Source organism: Misgurnus anguillicaudatus, chromosome 14 (genome assembly GCF_027580225.2).
Source record: "Misgurnus anguillicaudatus chromosome 14, ASM2758022v2, whole genome shotgun sequence".
NCBI lineage: Eukaryota > Metazoa > Chordata > Actinopteri > Cypriniformes > Cobitidae > Misgurnus > Misgurnus anguillicaudatus.
In genome coordinates, this window is record NC_073350.2 from 18,400,609 (window position 1) to 18,416,988 (window position 16,380).

At 39.1% G+C, this 16,380-nt stretch overlaps 1 protein-coding gene and 1 long non-coding RNA gene across 2 annotated transcripts in view; one reads left to right on the top strand and one right to left on the bottom strand.

Moving 5' to 3' along the window:
- The window catches only part of atxn7 (ataxin 7), a 37,149-nt gene that overhangs the window by 17,196 nt on the left and 3,573 nt on the right, over positions 1–16,380 (bottom strand). The window contains exons 3-4 of the mRNA XM_055184361.2: positions 14,294–14,503; positions 14,067–14,135 (exon numbers count right to left, since the gene is read on the bottom strand). Coding sequence (XP_055040336.2) covers positions 14,067–14,135; positions 14,294–14,495 — 271 coding nt within the window. The 5' untranslated portion in view covers positions 14,496–14,503. The remainder of the gene's footprint in view (positions 1–14,066; positions 14,136–14,293; positions 14,504–16,380) is intronic.
- On the top strand, positions 6,845–8,402 carry LOC141369468 (uncharacterized). The gene is made up of 2 exons (XR_012373194.1): positions 6,845–7,126; positions 7,580–8,402. It is a non-coding gene; the product is annotated as an uncharacterized lncRNA (long non-coding RNA).

The window sequence follows — 16,380 nt, forward strand, 5'->3', positions numbered from 1 at the left end:
CAAAGCGCATTTATGTGGCCAAATGTAAATGGAACAGTTTTAAAGGCTCTCTAAGCGAATAATTTGCGACGTCACTTCCTGTTGATGTTTGAACTGTTTTCAAACAAACGGAGCGTAGCTAACGCCTCCCCCTCCCTCTCCCGTCCGTACTTTCATGAACGCGCCCAACCCCCACCTCCAAATCCTTCTTGTCGTTTATTGGCTGGAACACTTTGTTATGTTTTGTTGTGCTAGGTTTGGCCACTATGTTGATATTGCCATTTGTCGAGCCTGAGCTGTCTACAGAGATCACGGTTTTTTACAGTTTGATCAGCGGACAGGCAGCAAGCAGATAGTGAGATGATGTTTGCTGTATGTAACAAAAAATGTTTTATGGTCTAAAACGCGTCAATTCGCTTAGAGCGCCTTTAACAAATCAGATAACTATCTGATCAGAGAAAACACATGAAGTGACCAGGTGTAAAAAGTAGGGGTGTAACGATTAACGGTGCAAATGCGCGTTTTCACAATGATTGAATTTGAATGAATTACGGTGAAATCCAGGCACATCCGAACGCCAGGGGGCGCTCCTGTGCAGAAACTCCCTTGTGCCACAGAAGAAGTAGCATTACGAATGCTACTCCAGGAAATGTCTAAAGGAATATTTATATCACTGTTCTTCAAATTGTTTCAGTTATTTTCATTATAATAAATAATTTTTTAAATTATTCTGTTTATGGAGTGTTGCTTTTTTAAATGAACGTTATAAACGACTCCGACTCATAATGATTTTAAATTGATAAGGACTTCCTACTAACCAAATGCCGTAGTACACGCACAAGCTGTGCATGAAACAAAGAATCGCAGCCTTGCGATTCAGAATCGATTTCAGACAGGCATTTTTAATGGGACACACGGTTGAATCGTTACACCCCTAGTAAAAAGGCTCTTAGATGTCATGTTAAAAAACTGAAATACATGTTAAATCATTGAGTGAAATGCTTGTCTCAAAATTGAGGTTATGAGACTTTAGCCTAATTTTCATAGGCAAAGTCACATATATACACTGCCCAAAATAGTTTGTTACACCAGTGCACCACAGTGACCCATTCCTAATCAAAATCACTATAGATGGTATTATCAGACGCACGTGTGTTGTCGCGATTACGTGTCTGAGCGAAACTTTACTTCCAGTTTGTTTGTTTAAAAGTCTGGCTAAACTCATCTCTGAAACAAATACCTTGTCGAAAATAACAAATGTTTTGGTTTCCTAAAGCGTGGGGAGACGGCGATCATGGATCACCGCTAGGGAGGTTTGGCAGCCGATTTGTAGTTAACATTGTATACGTCATATAGTACACATTTACACAAACTATGATTTGAACTAAGGTAATCTACTTGTTATTTATTTGGCCTGTTATCAGAAATAATCTACTCTAAAAGGACTCTGATTCTTTGCGGAGTTTACCGGACTTTACGTTAAGGAGCAGACACTTTACTCTGTAGCACCTTCACACTGAGACACAAGGACACTCCAAAAAACATCACTGTCTGAAGCCATGTCATCGACTCCTCAGCTACACCCGGGCGTACCTGAACTGATCTTACAGTAATCACCACCAGTCTGTAAATCAGGACAGTCTTCTTTTTAGGAATCACAAAAGATAAGAACAATCAGCAGGTAGTTAAAGAAGGGATGTTGTTAAAAGGTTTGCATCTTTGCAGCAACTTTGAGACAAGACAGTTAGAAATCTTATCCTTACATGGGCAGTCATAACACATTTAATTCCCTAAAGGGCTCATTATAGTTATGCGTAGGTCCTACGGCGTAGCCGCTACGACGAAGGGTACGTTTTGCGTCATTGTCGATTTGCAAACACACATGCAGACCGCTGGTAGGCAGTATCCACGTGTGTTACCACAGTAGCAGCGCGACCGTCAAGGAAGAAACAGCTTGGCAAGTTTAACCCACAAACAAGAAGAAACAGCAACTTGTTGTGTATGTTTTGAGATGACCAGCAGTGATGAAAGTAAATAAACAGCGACTAATGTTGTAGTTTGAGTTAAATCACTCCTCAACTTGGTCCATCTTTGTTCTCACTGTCGCAAACGGAAATAACAATGATGCAGTTTTTTACCTGACGGGAGCGGTTCTAGTGGACCAATCACAGCACTTGTGGTTCGCGTAGAACTGACGCTCTGTTAAAAATTTGGGGAGTTGCACGTCAGGCTTCGCAGAGCTACGCAGGACTACCGATAACCTACGGCGTAGACCTTACACACGACTATAAATTAGACTTTATCAAGCTATCATGATGTCTTACGAAAGCCCGAACTATAGTCTGTTTTTTACACGTCGACCACACAGCCTTGCAAAGTATAGTTTATTTGACTCATATGTGTATACAGCCGTTCGACGCATAAGCATTGCAACAAAATGCAACACATCTCCAGGTCTACATACTACATTTTCCTGTAGCGCATATGCAACCTACGCATAAAATGTACTCAGGGTTTCAAAAATCAGGTGGTGCTCGCACAGTACGCGTGCACTCTTATGCAGGCTTTACACCAGATGCGGTAGATGCGGCAAGCGCGAGTGATTTACATGTTAAGTCAATGCAAACACACGATTAGGCATCCTGCGGCGTAGTACACGCGGTAAGCGTGGCGCGAATGCTGCGGAACGCACGGCGCAGATGGTACTTCCGCACGAATTGAGCGTTGCCACGTGAAAAGTTGAAAAATCTAAACTTTGATGGATTTCTGCGCCACGTTAACCAATCAGGACCTTGCTGAAGTAGTGACGTGATTACAGGAAGCGAGCAGAGTCTCAGCGGACTCGCAGACGCCCCTCCCATGACGCGAATTTCCACGTGAATGTCTCGAACGACTAGCCTGGATGCCAGCCAATCTTAGCCCCACCCACAAGATTTTGAGAACGGGAAGATCGGTCTGGGGTTTCTGCATTGAGGAGCTACTATGCTAGACCCAAAGCTGGTTGAACCAATCAAATTGTCAGGGCGGGCTTTATACGATGATGGACAGATGATCAACAGTAACGTAATGAACCACGTCACCAAAGAGCGCGTGTGTTGAATCTGTGTACAACGAAATGGCTGCCGCTAGTGAATTCAGTTGTGTGGATTCTGCCATCGAGTCTGTTCTAGAAGATATCGATAGATATTGACATTGATTTTAAAAGAGGAACAGAGAAACGCAAGCAAGGCATTTGTTGATGTTTTTGCCGTCCTTCCTACGGGATTCGGCAAAAGTTGGTCGCAACTGAAACTGGTATCACGGGGATGCAACTCGGCGTGCATGACGAGATGGATATAATTATCAGTCGTTGCCAGCTTCTTTTCGGAACCCCGGAATCGTGGTTGCTGAATAAGTGGAGGGACATGCTAGGCTCCAATATTTTCAAGCCAACGTAATGGGTATCGTCGTGGATGAAGTTCACCTAACGTACAAATGGTAAGAGATAGTCTTACTGTATGACTTAGTAAATACTTAATCTTGTGATATAAACGAAATGTAAACATAGTAGGTGTTGATGTACGTTCTCTAAGACTTAGTATAATCACAATCTTAGTGTCATGATTGTAGCGAAATAACTAGCAGTTCGGTCAGGCTGCAAAAGACGTAACGTACGTCACACACTCCAATGCTCTGATTGGTCGTAGGTCTATCCAATTGAGTGCAGAGGCATTTTTCGGATGAGACACGCCTCATAATTATAGCTCAATGGAGCGGTATCAGACTCAAATTCTGACTAGAATTGAGTATGACAACGTCAGGCTATCGAATGACTAGAATTGACGTGCAGCTTTCACGCGCGAATGAAGCGAGTGAACTCAAATGTTCAAGCGTCCAACTACACAGGAATAGCGCGTTTTTGTCGCCTCTACCGCGGGTGGTGGGAATGCACCATTATGATGACAAAAATGATGTGCACTGTACATGGACCCTATGCGTAAAAATGGACCATACTTCTGCCTTAAGAGGTGAAGTGCAGGTGTAATATCACATATGTAATATATATAACCACCTACTGATTTGTCCAATTCAAAAAAACTAATCACTTTCGTAAGCCATTTTAGATGAAAATACAAAAAGGTCAAAAGGCTTAGGTACACACACATAGTTGTGTAGTAAACAAGTGTAGCATCGTCCAATATTATCTGTTATCAGTATCTGCTGTATAAACTTCTGCCTTGAGAGACTCATGCAAAGAATTACAGCCATTATAGACCGAACATCAGGAGTGTCTTTAAATTCCACGTGAGCTTTACAAAAAGCTTAGCGCTCCTCTGGATATCAATCGGACTATCAGAGAAAAACATGCATGTGACAGCACAGCAGTGATCCAGGCAGGATACGCTCTCTCCATCAGAGCTGGGTTGACTTGACATGAAAACCACAGACATTCTAATGGCTTCTGATCATGCGTCTGAGATGAAGTGAAGAGGATGACAAACAGGATGTGCTGAAAGAAAGAAAAGGTAGTAGAGGATGTGCGAGATATAAAAAGGAAGCAGGGAGAGGTAGAGATTGTGACAAAGCAAGAGAGACACAGCAGAGAGAGAAAAAGAAGAGAGGGAGAGAGAGACGGTGAGCTGATAATTTGACCACCCCTTCATTGTCATTGATAAACGAGGTAGGTAGAGAAATTCCTAGAAGAGGGGAGCACACGCTCGCAGCTTCAACTCCATGCCTGCCGCGTCTGCATCTCTTTTTCGCTCCGTACGCATCATCTGATGAAGAACTGCAACATCCTCTTTTTTCACAGGCCTCCATACGGAAACGTTACTGAAATCTTTATACAGGAGACGTATGTTCGCGTCTGGGAAACAAGTGCTTGTTGGGATTTCATATTGTTTAGGTGCCTCATCAGAACACAGATACATTGCTGATAGAAATCTGCCCTTATTCTTTGAGTTGTTTAACTTGTTTCTTTAAAGAATAATTAACAAAAACATAAACCATAATTTACTGTTTGTGTGCTGTTATTACTAGTAAAGATAAAGGAGAATTGTTAAAATCGTACTTTAAAAATTTAATAAAAAACTTCGATTTTTTGCAATATTTTTTACAAATAAATTATCTGCGAGCTTCAATAGCTTCATTATTATTATTATTATTATTTTTATTCATGTGCCCTCATAGTCTTTAATCAAAAATGCTAAACTCCTTTCCTTCTTGAAACGATCTCACTTTACCTCCGGTCGGGAATGACTCGAGGATGGGCCCGGGAAAAGATTGCAGTGATTTGCAATTTGCAACATGACCCAACTTCCAACGATACAATCAGTTCTCGGTAGACGAATTCAAGTCCTGCCTAGGGGTGGGCGATATGACCAAAATCTTGATATTACGATAGGATTCATTTTATATCACGATAACGATATTCATCACGGTAGAGGTTTTTTTATGTTTTAATAAGGTTTTTCTGTTATTAAAATCTTTAATACCATAGAAATTTTCATAATTCTCACAAAGAAGAAACAAAACTCAAGCTCTCTGAAGATAAACAGTCAATTATAAAGAAATGATAATAAATAATTATGTATGTATATATTTTTTATTTAAGGTAAAAAAGTGATTTAGTCAAGAGCAGTAGGAGATTTTCTCTCAATGCTGTTTGATAAACATGAGTGACAGACAGGAGCAAAATTAGGTAACTTCCCCTTTAAGACCGGATCCAATATACTGTTACACATGCGTTTTCTCTTTTAGCTGTTCACTTTCTCTTAAGCCCGAAGTGGTCGTGTTTATAAGGATACTTGCAAAGACGCAAATTTTGTGAGAAAGTGAGAAAATGCTCACAAGCTTAATGAGCAGCGGTTGTGGGACTTGCGCGCTCCTTACACACAGAAAGAGCGCACGCATACAGATCTGTGGTTTGTGTTTCGATGGCTTAAAATAACTTGTTTTAAAACTGCGGTGCTTAAAAACATGAACAAATGTTACGTTTTCGTGACCACGCGCACAGGAGCATGACGTGGGCGCGTAACCTTGATAGAGACGATAGTCCAAAATCTCTACCGGTTGACAAATTTCTACCAGTTAATCATGTCTACCGGTTTATCACCCACCCCTAGTCCTGCCCTACCAATTTTCTAATTTCAGAAGCTGTTTCACTCGGATATACATAACAATGAGGAAAATAAGACGATCACTAATTCTGTTTTATGACGACTTGAAAAGTCTTTATAATTAATACACAACAAAACTAGGGTGCAACAACAAACAGTAATGCATACTCCTTTCACTTAATTTACCCTGTCTGTGTGAAATTAGTTTTATTAACAAAAAATATTTGTGAGTTGACTACTGTGAATTATTCTGTGAATGTTTAAATCAAAACACATAAAAGTGAGACTAGTTTATGGGCAGATACGTCATCATTCGTCTCTAAAGTCTTAAGTCAATTGAAACACTGGACAATTCTAAAAGAAGTTCACAGATCCCCTCAGATGACTCTGCTACCAGCCCTTTTTTAATAGAAAAGGTGTAATAAACAGCCCAATCTCAGCCTCTGGGCTGAAAATGAGAATGGCCACCATCACCATTGGACCAGCTGATCAAAACCTTTCAACATATAATGTTGACTTTTCACAGTAATCTCAGAGTAGTTTACAGTTTTGAGATTATTAAGATTTGGGCACACTCAGTGAAGATTAGCAAATTCATTTACATATCACAAATTCACAAAGCATTTTTCCTTGGAATGTGAGAATTCCCTCTAAATATGAGGTTGTAGACTAGGGGTGTCAAAATTATTTAGGTCAAGGGCTTCACCAAAGTGGAATCATTTATTTAGTTTGTTACACCACGCAAACCTATGCAAACACAGCATTAAGCCGAAAGTATTCACCTTATTTTTCACGACAACAAGGGCGGCGCCATAGCGCTCAGTTTGTCAACGTTCTTCCGGCCGCATAGAAGAAGAGCAGCTGAGGCAGTGACTGAAGGCGACGCGTTAAGCTTAAAAAGTTCATTCAAGCGCCTTTATGTTTGTTTCTTACCAATTTTAACGGACGGGAAGCCGACTGAGGAACACCCTTATCCCAGGCAATGGTTCGACTACGATGGTCCGGTAACTTTAAACCACGCCGGGTGTTGAAAAGGTGTCCAGTTTCAGGTAAGCTATCTTAGCTAACTATGTGCTCGTTCGTCTAAAGTTAGATTTGTGAAGTCCGTTCTACAAATACGCTTAAGATCAGTAACGTTAGTTTATAAAATGCAACTATTTTGAATGGTTTTAATTGTCCCCCAATAATTATATATTTACGATAGTACAACGAGATATTATAGTACATTACATTATTACAGTAGCCCACGTGATTCCTACAAGTTGCTGATATTTCAGATGCTAGATTGTCAGTTCATTTCTCATTCAGATATTGATAATGACCTATTAAACAACGTATTATTTAACACTGAAGTTAAAGGTTGTTACTGTCTCTTTTTAATGCACCTCTCTCTTACACACTGTTCTGTTTAAGTATAGGTGCCATTTATATATTAATTCTCATGATGCAAGTTTATTTTAAATACTAACATAAAACTGTTTATGGTTATATTGTTTTCACAGATGCATTGATGTGTAGTGATGCAGTGGACAACTGTGAGGATGATACAATCAACATGTTTCTAAACTGTGATGCAGAAACACAATGGGAGGATCCATCCGTCTCTGACCACAACTACACTTTAACATCACAACTCAACCTGAAGCAACCTACATCTGATATGGGAAAACAATGGTGCGGTTTCTCAGACAGGGCTTATGCTGGTACCAGGCTAAAATGCATATTTGAGCTACAATAATTTAAAAACACCTTTTACTGACATACCTCAACATATATGAGTGCATTGTTCTGTCACAAGATGCGCACCAGTCTTGTTTTTTTGTAAGGTTTGTTTGTAAAAACTAAAATGTCCTAATATAATTAAGGCCTAGTCCTGTAAACCCTGTCGAAGAAACCGCTTCAATGTGTTAAGCTGGCACAAATGTACATATCTTTGCTGAGAAACAATCATCTTTGTCAGCTTTACAGAGGGTTGATATTGCATCCATTACACAGTCGCCAAGCACTTTACCAGTACATACACCAACAGCTTCCAGATAAACACTTGGGATCAGCTCCTGATGACTCTGATAAAACTGTGTCTTAATTTATTGCAGGGTGGTCTTGCTGAAAAGTTAGCTGTTTCTTAGTCTAGTTATCTTTATAAACCTTTACAGTGTGACCTGATTTTACCTGTTGTAAAGTTACATTAAACCTTCATATGTGATTAGATGTCATGCAGTGATATTAAACATTTACAATGTGAGCTGTTGTGCATTTATTAAACCTTTACAATGTGATCAGGTGTTACCTGCCATGCAGTTATATTAAACCTTTACAATGTGATATGATGTTGTGCATTTATATTAAACCTTTACAATGTGATCAGATGTTACCTGTCATACAGTTATATAAACCTTTACAGTGTGATCAGATATTATCTGTAGGGAATTTCTTAAACCGTATGTGAGCTTTGTAGATTCCACTTAAAAGGATTTAAGTCTCCTGATTTAAAGGAATAAGTGTTGACAAGTTTGCAAATGAATTCTATCATGGTACATTACCACATAAAAACGAAATAGTTATTGGACTGGCTAAGGTGCACATTTGCTTTAAAAAAGACGAAATCACTGTGTAAATAGACATACTTTTAATAATTTTCAATGCTGCTCCATCAACTCCTGACAGGACGAGGTAATTAAATATGCCAGGTTACTTGCCGCGGCCGCTTCATATCGTCTAACCACGAGACGATTGATGGGACAATATAAGCCTATCCGAGCGTCATATGAAGTTTTAACCGTCCTCCTAATTTAAAACATTTACAGCAGTAGCGATATTTGTCATTTCGCTAAAGTTATAGTGAACTACAAACAATCTTTTAACCACCAAACTAACCACCGAATGCACTGTGCCATATGAGCAGCGGAAGGCGGTTGACAAAATGCGGAAGAGCGAAGAATTAAAAAGGGGCGTGGCGGAATAAGGTGAATACTAGAGCCGTCCGAGTACGCGTGCCATCTGCATGACGTCATTTTTATCATCAGGAGGGTCCGTGGACAGTACACAAACAATAGGGGTGTCACGATTCTCCAAATCCTCGATTCGATTACATTTTTTTTCTAACAAGGTCATGGTCGATTTGATTCTCGATTTTTACTTTTTTTTAAAGATGCCATTTTTAGACTAGACTTTTATGAAATATAATATTTGAACCCGGAGATGCCCTGCCATGTTAGTCGTTCTGCCAGTGGAAAAATATGGTATACCTGATTAAACAAAACTTCCTGTCAGATGAGACTATACTCCAATAATAAGTCATGTTTGAATGCTGGACATGGGGACGTGGCAGCATCAACGATTCCATTTTTTTTTTTATTCGAAGTTCGAGGTTGTGACTTAATTTCGATCGATTTCGATTTAAAATCGAAATCGTGACACCCTTAGCATACAACAGCACATGCACGTGAAAATGTTGAGACAGAACACTACAAACAATTACACAAAGGCAATATACAGCGTTTTTGCACACAAAATATTATCTTTTCTTCTATTATTTTCCAAGAACAGAAAGCTATGGAGCATTTCGTCACCATATGTTTGATTTCCTGTTCTTTGTTTTCTTGTTGTTTGTTCTAAACTTTGTTTGCAATAATGAATCCGCTACTTTTCATCTATCCTAATTTTTTTAATGCACTGGAAATGTACTGTAAATGTCGTGAATCAATAATTTGAATAAGAAATCATTGCGTATGTGTCGAACCGGCCACCCATGGTAAGTATACTTGAAAAGCTGCGCGAGCCAGACGCTGAAAAAAATAGGCCCTTTATAAAGCACTCTTATGGAGCTTTAAAATTACAAACTTTTTAACTTGATGCATTACTAACTAACACTTTTTACTAACTGTGCTTACTGTTGTTTGAGGTCAAACAAAAGTAAGCACATGGAATCTGAACTGAAATTAAATTCACCAGAAGACTTTAACTATACATCCAAACTGGTCATTTGGAAATCAAACAGTGCTAATAAAAGTGGTTGTTAAACAACAAAATTAGAAGGAAAAAACCCTCATTGCTCTTGGCTGGATAACTTTACTAGCACAAATAATCTAAGCCAAACATAGTTACTTCTAATAAAGGAAGCTGAACAGCTCGTTTCAATCATAGGCCTGGTTTCCTCTGCCTTTAGAACTTTGAGTTCCCTTTGCTGTGTATAATTAAAAATTTGTTAAACATATAAATCAAACAGACAAAAGGCAGACGGTTTTTAACCAAAGCGACTTACAGCGCATTAAGGTATACATTTAATTTTTATCTGTGCTCCCCGTGTTTGAACCCATGAATTTTCCGCTACCAACACAATGCTACCAGTTTAGCTACAGGATCACTTCTTGAAGACAAAAACATATTTTTCTCGTGTGGTACTTAAAGGATTACATTTGTGACGACTTTGGGACTTCCAGGACCCAACCAATTTACTCTGAATTGTGCAATGGGGTAGCGGTGCACTCGGTAGCTCTGCTGTCTGTCAATGCAAATCTAGCCGTAGATAAGTGCCCTGACAAGTCTAGCATACCACGCCTTCCTGTGCTGATAGAAGTGAGCGTGAAACAAAATGGCCAGGTGATGACATTACAAACAACTTAGTTGTTTGAAAAAGCTGAGAGATATAAGAATTATTTAGCTCACCACTTCCTCTTTCTAAAAACAACTGTCAAAAAAGACAAAACAGCAACTGAGGGCTGCCATTTCCATGGTTGGGACATCTAGAGTCAATTACTTTCACTTTACACTCTTAGAAACAGAGGTGATGATCAGGGATCTACACAGTGGTGCCATAGAAAAAACATTCTGGTTTTTAAAATAACCAGTGGCGTAGCGTCTGGGCATGCTGGGTATGTACGTGCAAATGCCCATGAGAACGAGATAATTAATTTTTAATTTGTGGCCACAATAATTTTTTTTGTGGGCATGTCATGAGCAGTAATTTGTTGTTTCTTCAAAATTTCTCATAATAATTTTTTGTGTGCATTTGTTATTTTTTGCTCCCTGCAGCTGCCGTAGAACTACGCGCCATCATTTTTTCAAATGATGATGCATTAAGTGCAAATGTTGCGTCGCACCAAATAAAAATAAAAAAACGTGATGAGAGACAGAGGTAAGTGAAGAGATACAACCAAGACTTGTCAGCCCTTCCACAACAATTGTTTGCATTCTGTGCAGCCTTTAAAAGACAAATCTCTGGGATGACAACAGTTCAAGATCTGGCCAGTTTTCTGATTGTTGAGAACAACTCTATTACATCTAGCTTTAGCGACATGTGCACCGTTTTTGTTCTCTTTCTTACTATCCCTGTTACTGTTGCTTCAACAGAGCGCTCTTTATCAAAACTGAAGCTCATCAAAAATAATTTTGTCGTCGCAGAACACACTATCAGGACTAGCTATTCTTTCCATCGAGAATGGACGAAGCAGTGAATTAAATACTAGGGACATTGTGAATGAATTTGTCGAAAGAAAGGCCCGGGGAATGCAATTAAATTAGGTGAGTAATTTTGTGTTTTCAAGGACAAATTCGGTATTTTACACTTCGAGAATTTTCGGGTGTTTGTTGTTTCACCTCCCACCTCTTCTTAAAATGCATTAAACTTTTGTTTACAATGACGTGAACTTCACCGAGTAGTCAGGGGTGTTTACTGATATGCTCACACAAAAATCGCTGCAAAAGATGCATTCCAACAGGTTTTATCGTAGTTTTTGTCCAACTCCATTGACTTGTATTAGATGTGCTGTGAGGTACGGTATTACTCCGCGCTGGGAACATTGTTTGTATTCTTGCAATTGGCAAAGGTGGATTATCACCACCAACTGGGCTGGAGTGTCTATTACTCAAGCTGTACGGGTGTGAGGCGTTTGGAAAAATAGGTCCCCAAGTTTACAACAAATGCTAAAACACCTGTTGGAAAGCATCTTTTGCAGCGATTTTTGTGTGAGCATATCAGTGAACACCCCTGACCACCCTGTTTCACGTCCCTGCAAACAAAAGTTCAATGCACTTCAGAAAGGATTGCTCCAGTGCACCCATACAGCCACTGTGAGGGTGGGGGCCGACACAACAAACACCCCAAAACTCTCGGGCCAGCATCATACGTCCACATCCCAGTCAAAACCGTTCTATTTCATCATAAACAATCTGAAAAAAGGGCTTTAAGTGTAAAATACCGAATTTGTCCTTTAAGGGCTGTTCACATTATAATGATAACTATAAAAAATATTGTTTTAAAAATTGTTTTATATTAAAAAGAATAGCGGAGTTCACACCACAACTATAACGATAAAGATACAATGAAAGATATCATCGGGATTGAGTTTAGAGTTACGCAAACGCGGCATGTTGAGGACATCTGCTGGTTATATACGCTTTGTAAATGCTACAAGAAAAGCATATTTAAACATTTAATGACATGTGAACAATTACAAGCATTTTTATTAAAAATGCAATATTAGTTAATGCCATTGAGGGTAAATTATTTGCTTGAGTACTAAGGCTGGGTATTGGCAAGGGCCTCACGATACGATACATATTCACAATACATGGGGCATGATACAATGTATCAAGATACGATGCGATACGTTGCACGCTGCGATACATTGCAATAATTTTTCTTTTTTTATCAAAAATGTAAAAAAGCTGTTTTTTTTCTTTTTTTAAAGCCAAAGTGCTTCCACACGTCAGCTTTGAAAGCTGCAGGCATTTTTTTATTTTCTGCCATTTTCTCACTTTCACTAACTTCTGAGACATTGGCCAAATGGCTGTATATGACAGACAACTGGACAGCGACAACAGCGGCAAAGGAGGTCCATTGATGCACACAGAGGGATTTGATAGTTTTTAAATATCAATACTAGAGATCGAAATTATCTGATACACTATCGTGGGAAAAATTTATCACGATAATTAGCTGTATCAATATTTTTGCACAGCCCTAGTGAGTACTGTGCCTGGGAAGCAAATTAGCATAATGTTATCGTCCAGAAGTGAGGATGATAATATAGATATTGTTACAGTTATCGTTATAATATTAGCGGCCCTTTACATTGTGTTTGCATGCAGTACTTTATTATTGGCATTTGTGAGCCTACATTATTTTAGACCAACATGGCTGTGAAAAAGCTGGGTGCTGGGTGAAGTGTTTTTAATGATATTTTTTGACACACTACGGTAAACGTCTGTAAATGTCCCTTTCATGGAGGGCAGGGTTAGGGGACCCATAAAATTTTTTTGCATATGGGCCTGGGATTGACTTGCTATGCGACAAAAATAACCTTTCAGTCAAAGGTACTCAAAAGAACCATCCCTTTCTTAACTTTCTATAATCGGAAGAACATTTTTACCCTACAAAAAAAACTTTCTGTGCAACAGATTGGTACTGTGAAAGTTAAAGGTTCTTTATGGAACTATACGGCCCCAAATGTTTTTAGTGTGATTTAAAAATCAGAGTTTTAAGAGTATAATTCTGCATTTGTTCCAGATTTTTTTGTGATGTACATTTTTTAACAATTGTATCATTGTGTCAAAAGTGTATCATAAAATCTGTGACTACAGAAAACTTTGATATATAAACGGAGTGAACAAAAACGTTGGTTTAAATTCTTCTAATGGTGCTAAACAAATTCAAACACACAGAAACAGATGCATAACCATTAAGATAATAATGTATTTTTGTATACTGCGTGTATTCTTGTTTGTGATCTCATTTAATTTCAACTCAAAGTTATAGGTACAACAACGCAGGAACTCTGTAATAACTAATGTTACTACTGAACACTATAGTTTACAGTGTAAACACACGTGGCAGCTCAATTGTAGGCTAATGAATGTAACTAATAAGATCTGACTTTGATAGGCTGTACTGTCAAAAGTCAGCTGCACTTGTTTCACTGTGAAAAGTGTCCACACAGCACCAAAACAAAACACACACCTTTGACCACAGAAAGACACATTACTCACCGTCTCTGCAGAGTCTCATGGCTTCGCGATTCTTCCCGCACTCTTTCAAACTTTCCTCCGATTCTGCACCTGAGGAAGCAATTGGGATCGAGTTACATAAATAGTTACACTCGCTACCAGTCGCGTTTCCTAATATTTCAAAAACTGCACGCAGTCGGGCAAAAAGCTCGCGATCTGACGCGGCTGCCCGTTTAAACGCCATGGCCGACGGCGGCCGACCAACTCACCGTCGCTCGCGTAGAGTTTCACAGCATCGAGCCAGCTGCTCCAAGGCTGTCCCAGCATTATTTCTGGACTGGGCAGGGATCTACGCTCCGCCACAGTCGCCATTGCTGTGGAGGCTTCTCCCCGCTGCTGCTTGAGCTGCCTGGCCGCTCTGCGCTGCTGCTGCTGCTCCGCCCTGACGTCATCTTCGGCTCTTTCCGACATTCTTTCCGCTACAATATAACACAACGGCAGTGTGAGCGCTTAAGGTAGCCGAGAGGATTCCTTCAATGAATGACACTCTAAACGCAATTCATTCACGCCATTTAGTGCAGCAAGAGCGAGCTGTGTTTCCTGCTTTGGTTGGATTTGAGCGCGCTGCACGCGGCGTAATTTCTCTGCACGTGCATTAATTGACAGATAAAAGTTTACGAAGACCTCAAAACTCTCTAGTACTGACATGTGCGGGAAACACAGAGGGAATCCGGGTTTCACTCAAGTATTGAGGAAAGGATTTATTTAGGGTGTTGTACTGGCACACAAAATATATCCAATTATGAGTCAGTGCTACCGGGAATTCCCCATTTGTAGCCTACTATTGACAAAACGGAAACAGGCCACTAAGACAAATGAAATTTGTATGCATAAAATTCTAAGAAAACTTTGCTTTGCATTTCTAAAACTTTGTTTAACCAATAACATATGATGTTAAGACAACAACTGTGTATTGCAAAATTTGAAAAATGGACCGGATAATGGAAAAATCTACCGGATATGGAAACGTGGCTATTTTCAAGACGTCATAAAATTATTAACTTATTATAATTAGCTCATGGCACTGTTTTGAGAGGCAATTGCAAAAATCAGATATTTATTTGTATATTTGTTTAATTATTCTATATACGCACCATTCCAGCATCTATGGCTATATTCGTGGCAAGAACCGGTTAATCCATACACAAGTTAATCCACACACAGTTGATTGAAACACATTGGGGGAAGGGGCAATTTGGCATCTTCAATTTACCTAATCTGCATGTTTTTGGACTGTGGGAGGAAACCGGAGAACCCAATTTTTTTAAGATGAAAACGTGGACCTTCGTGATTCATAAAATGCACATCCACGGGGACATTCTTTAATAAAGGCAACACAAAATTAATCCCTGTGTCTCCTGCTCTCCGCAAGAAACTGAACATTATTTACGTTATTACCAGTAATCTATACGCTCTGCTAAACAGTCAACATCTAATGATCTAACAATCGCGCCCCTAATGGTAAACATCTAACAATCGCATCCCTATGCCCTACACACTTTGAATGGCAGAGCACTTGCAGGGAACTCTGGAGCGAGGGCAATTGTATTTCATAATATAGCAAAAATACCATTTTGACTGAAGCTATAGATTATGGTAATAATGTTGTAAATAAGGGGTGAGTGATTGATTTGCTTCATGAGGCCTCAATATCTTCAAGAGCCATGGATTACTTTTGCTTGGGCTGTATTTGCTTTTATTCATTCAAAGAACTGATACCTGTGGACTTGTATTTTATGAACCACCAAGGACCCCAGTTTCAGCTAAAAATCTTTCTTCTACTAAAGAATAAATGTCACCTACATCTTAGATAGCCTGAGGCTCAGTAAAGTAAGAGCAGTTTGCTATTATTTGGGAAACTATCGCTTTCATCTAAAGGACAAACACATCTAAAAGTTGATATATTGGTCTATGAATTAAACAATGAGGCATAGCCATTAATACATGTATATTAATTATACATTTGTATTTAAGATATTTGAAAGATGATTAAGAAAAATTGTCAGCTAAATGCTAACTTTGACAATGGGTTTCTCCTACTTGTGTGAAACACATAAGGTCCCTCCCAAATTACGTATTATACACTATGCACTTAAATTATGCACTGTACTCTGATCCTGAAGTCTATGAATTTTAGTGGTATTGTCACAAATCTAACACAATGTTTTTTTTTTAACTAATTTAAAGTATAAGTAGTTTCCCGGATGAGGGCAAATGATGTCAAACACATAGTACAATGTAAACCAATTTGTACATTTTTCATTTAATATCAGCGTTATCTCTAACCAACATAATC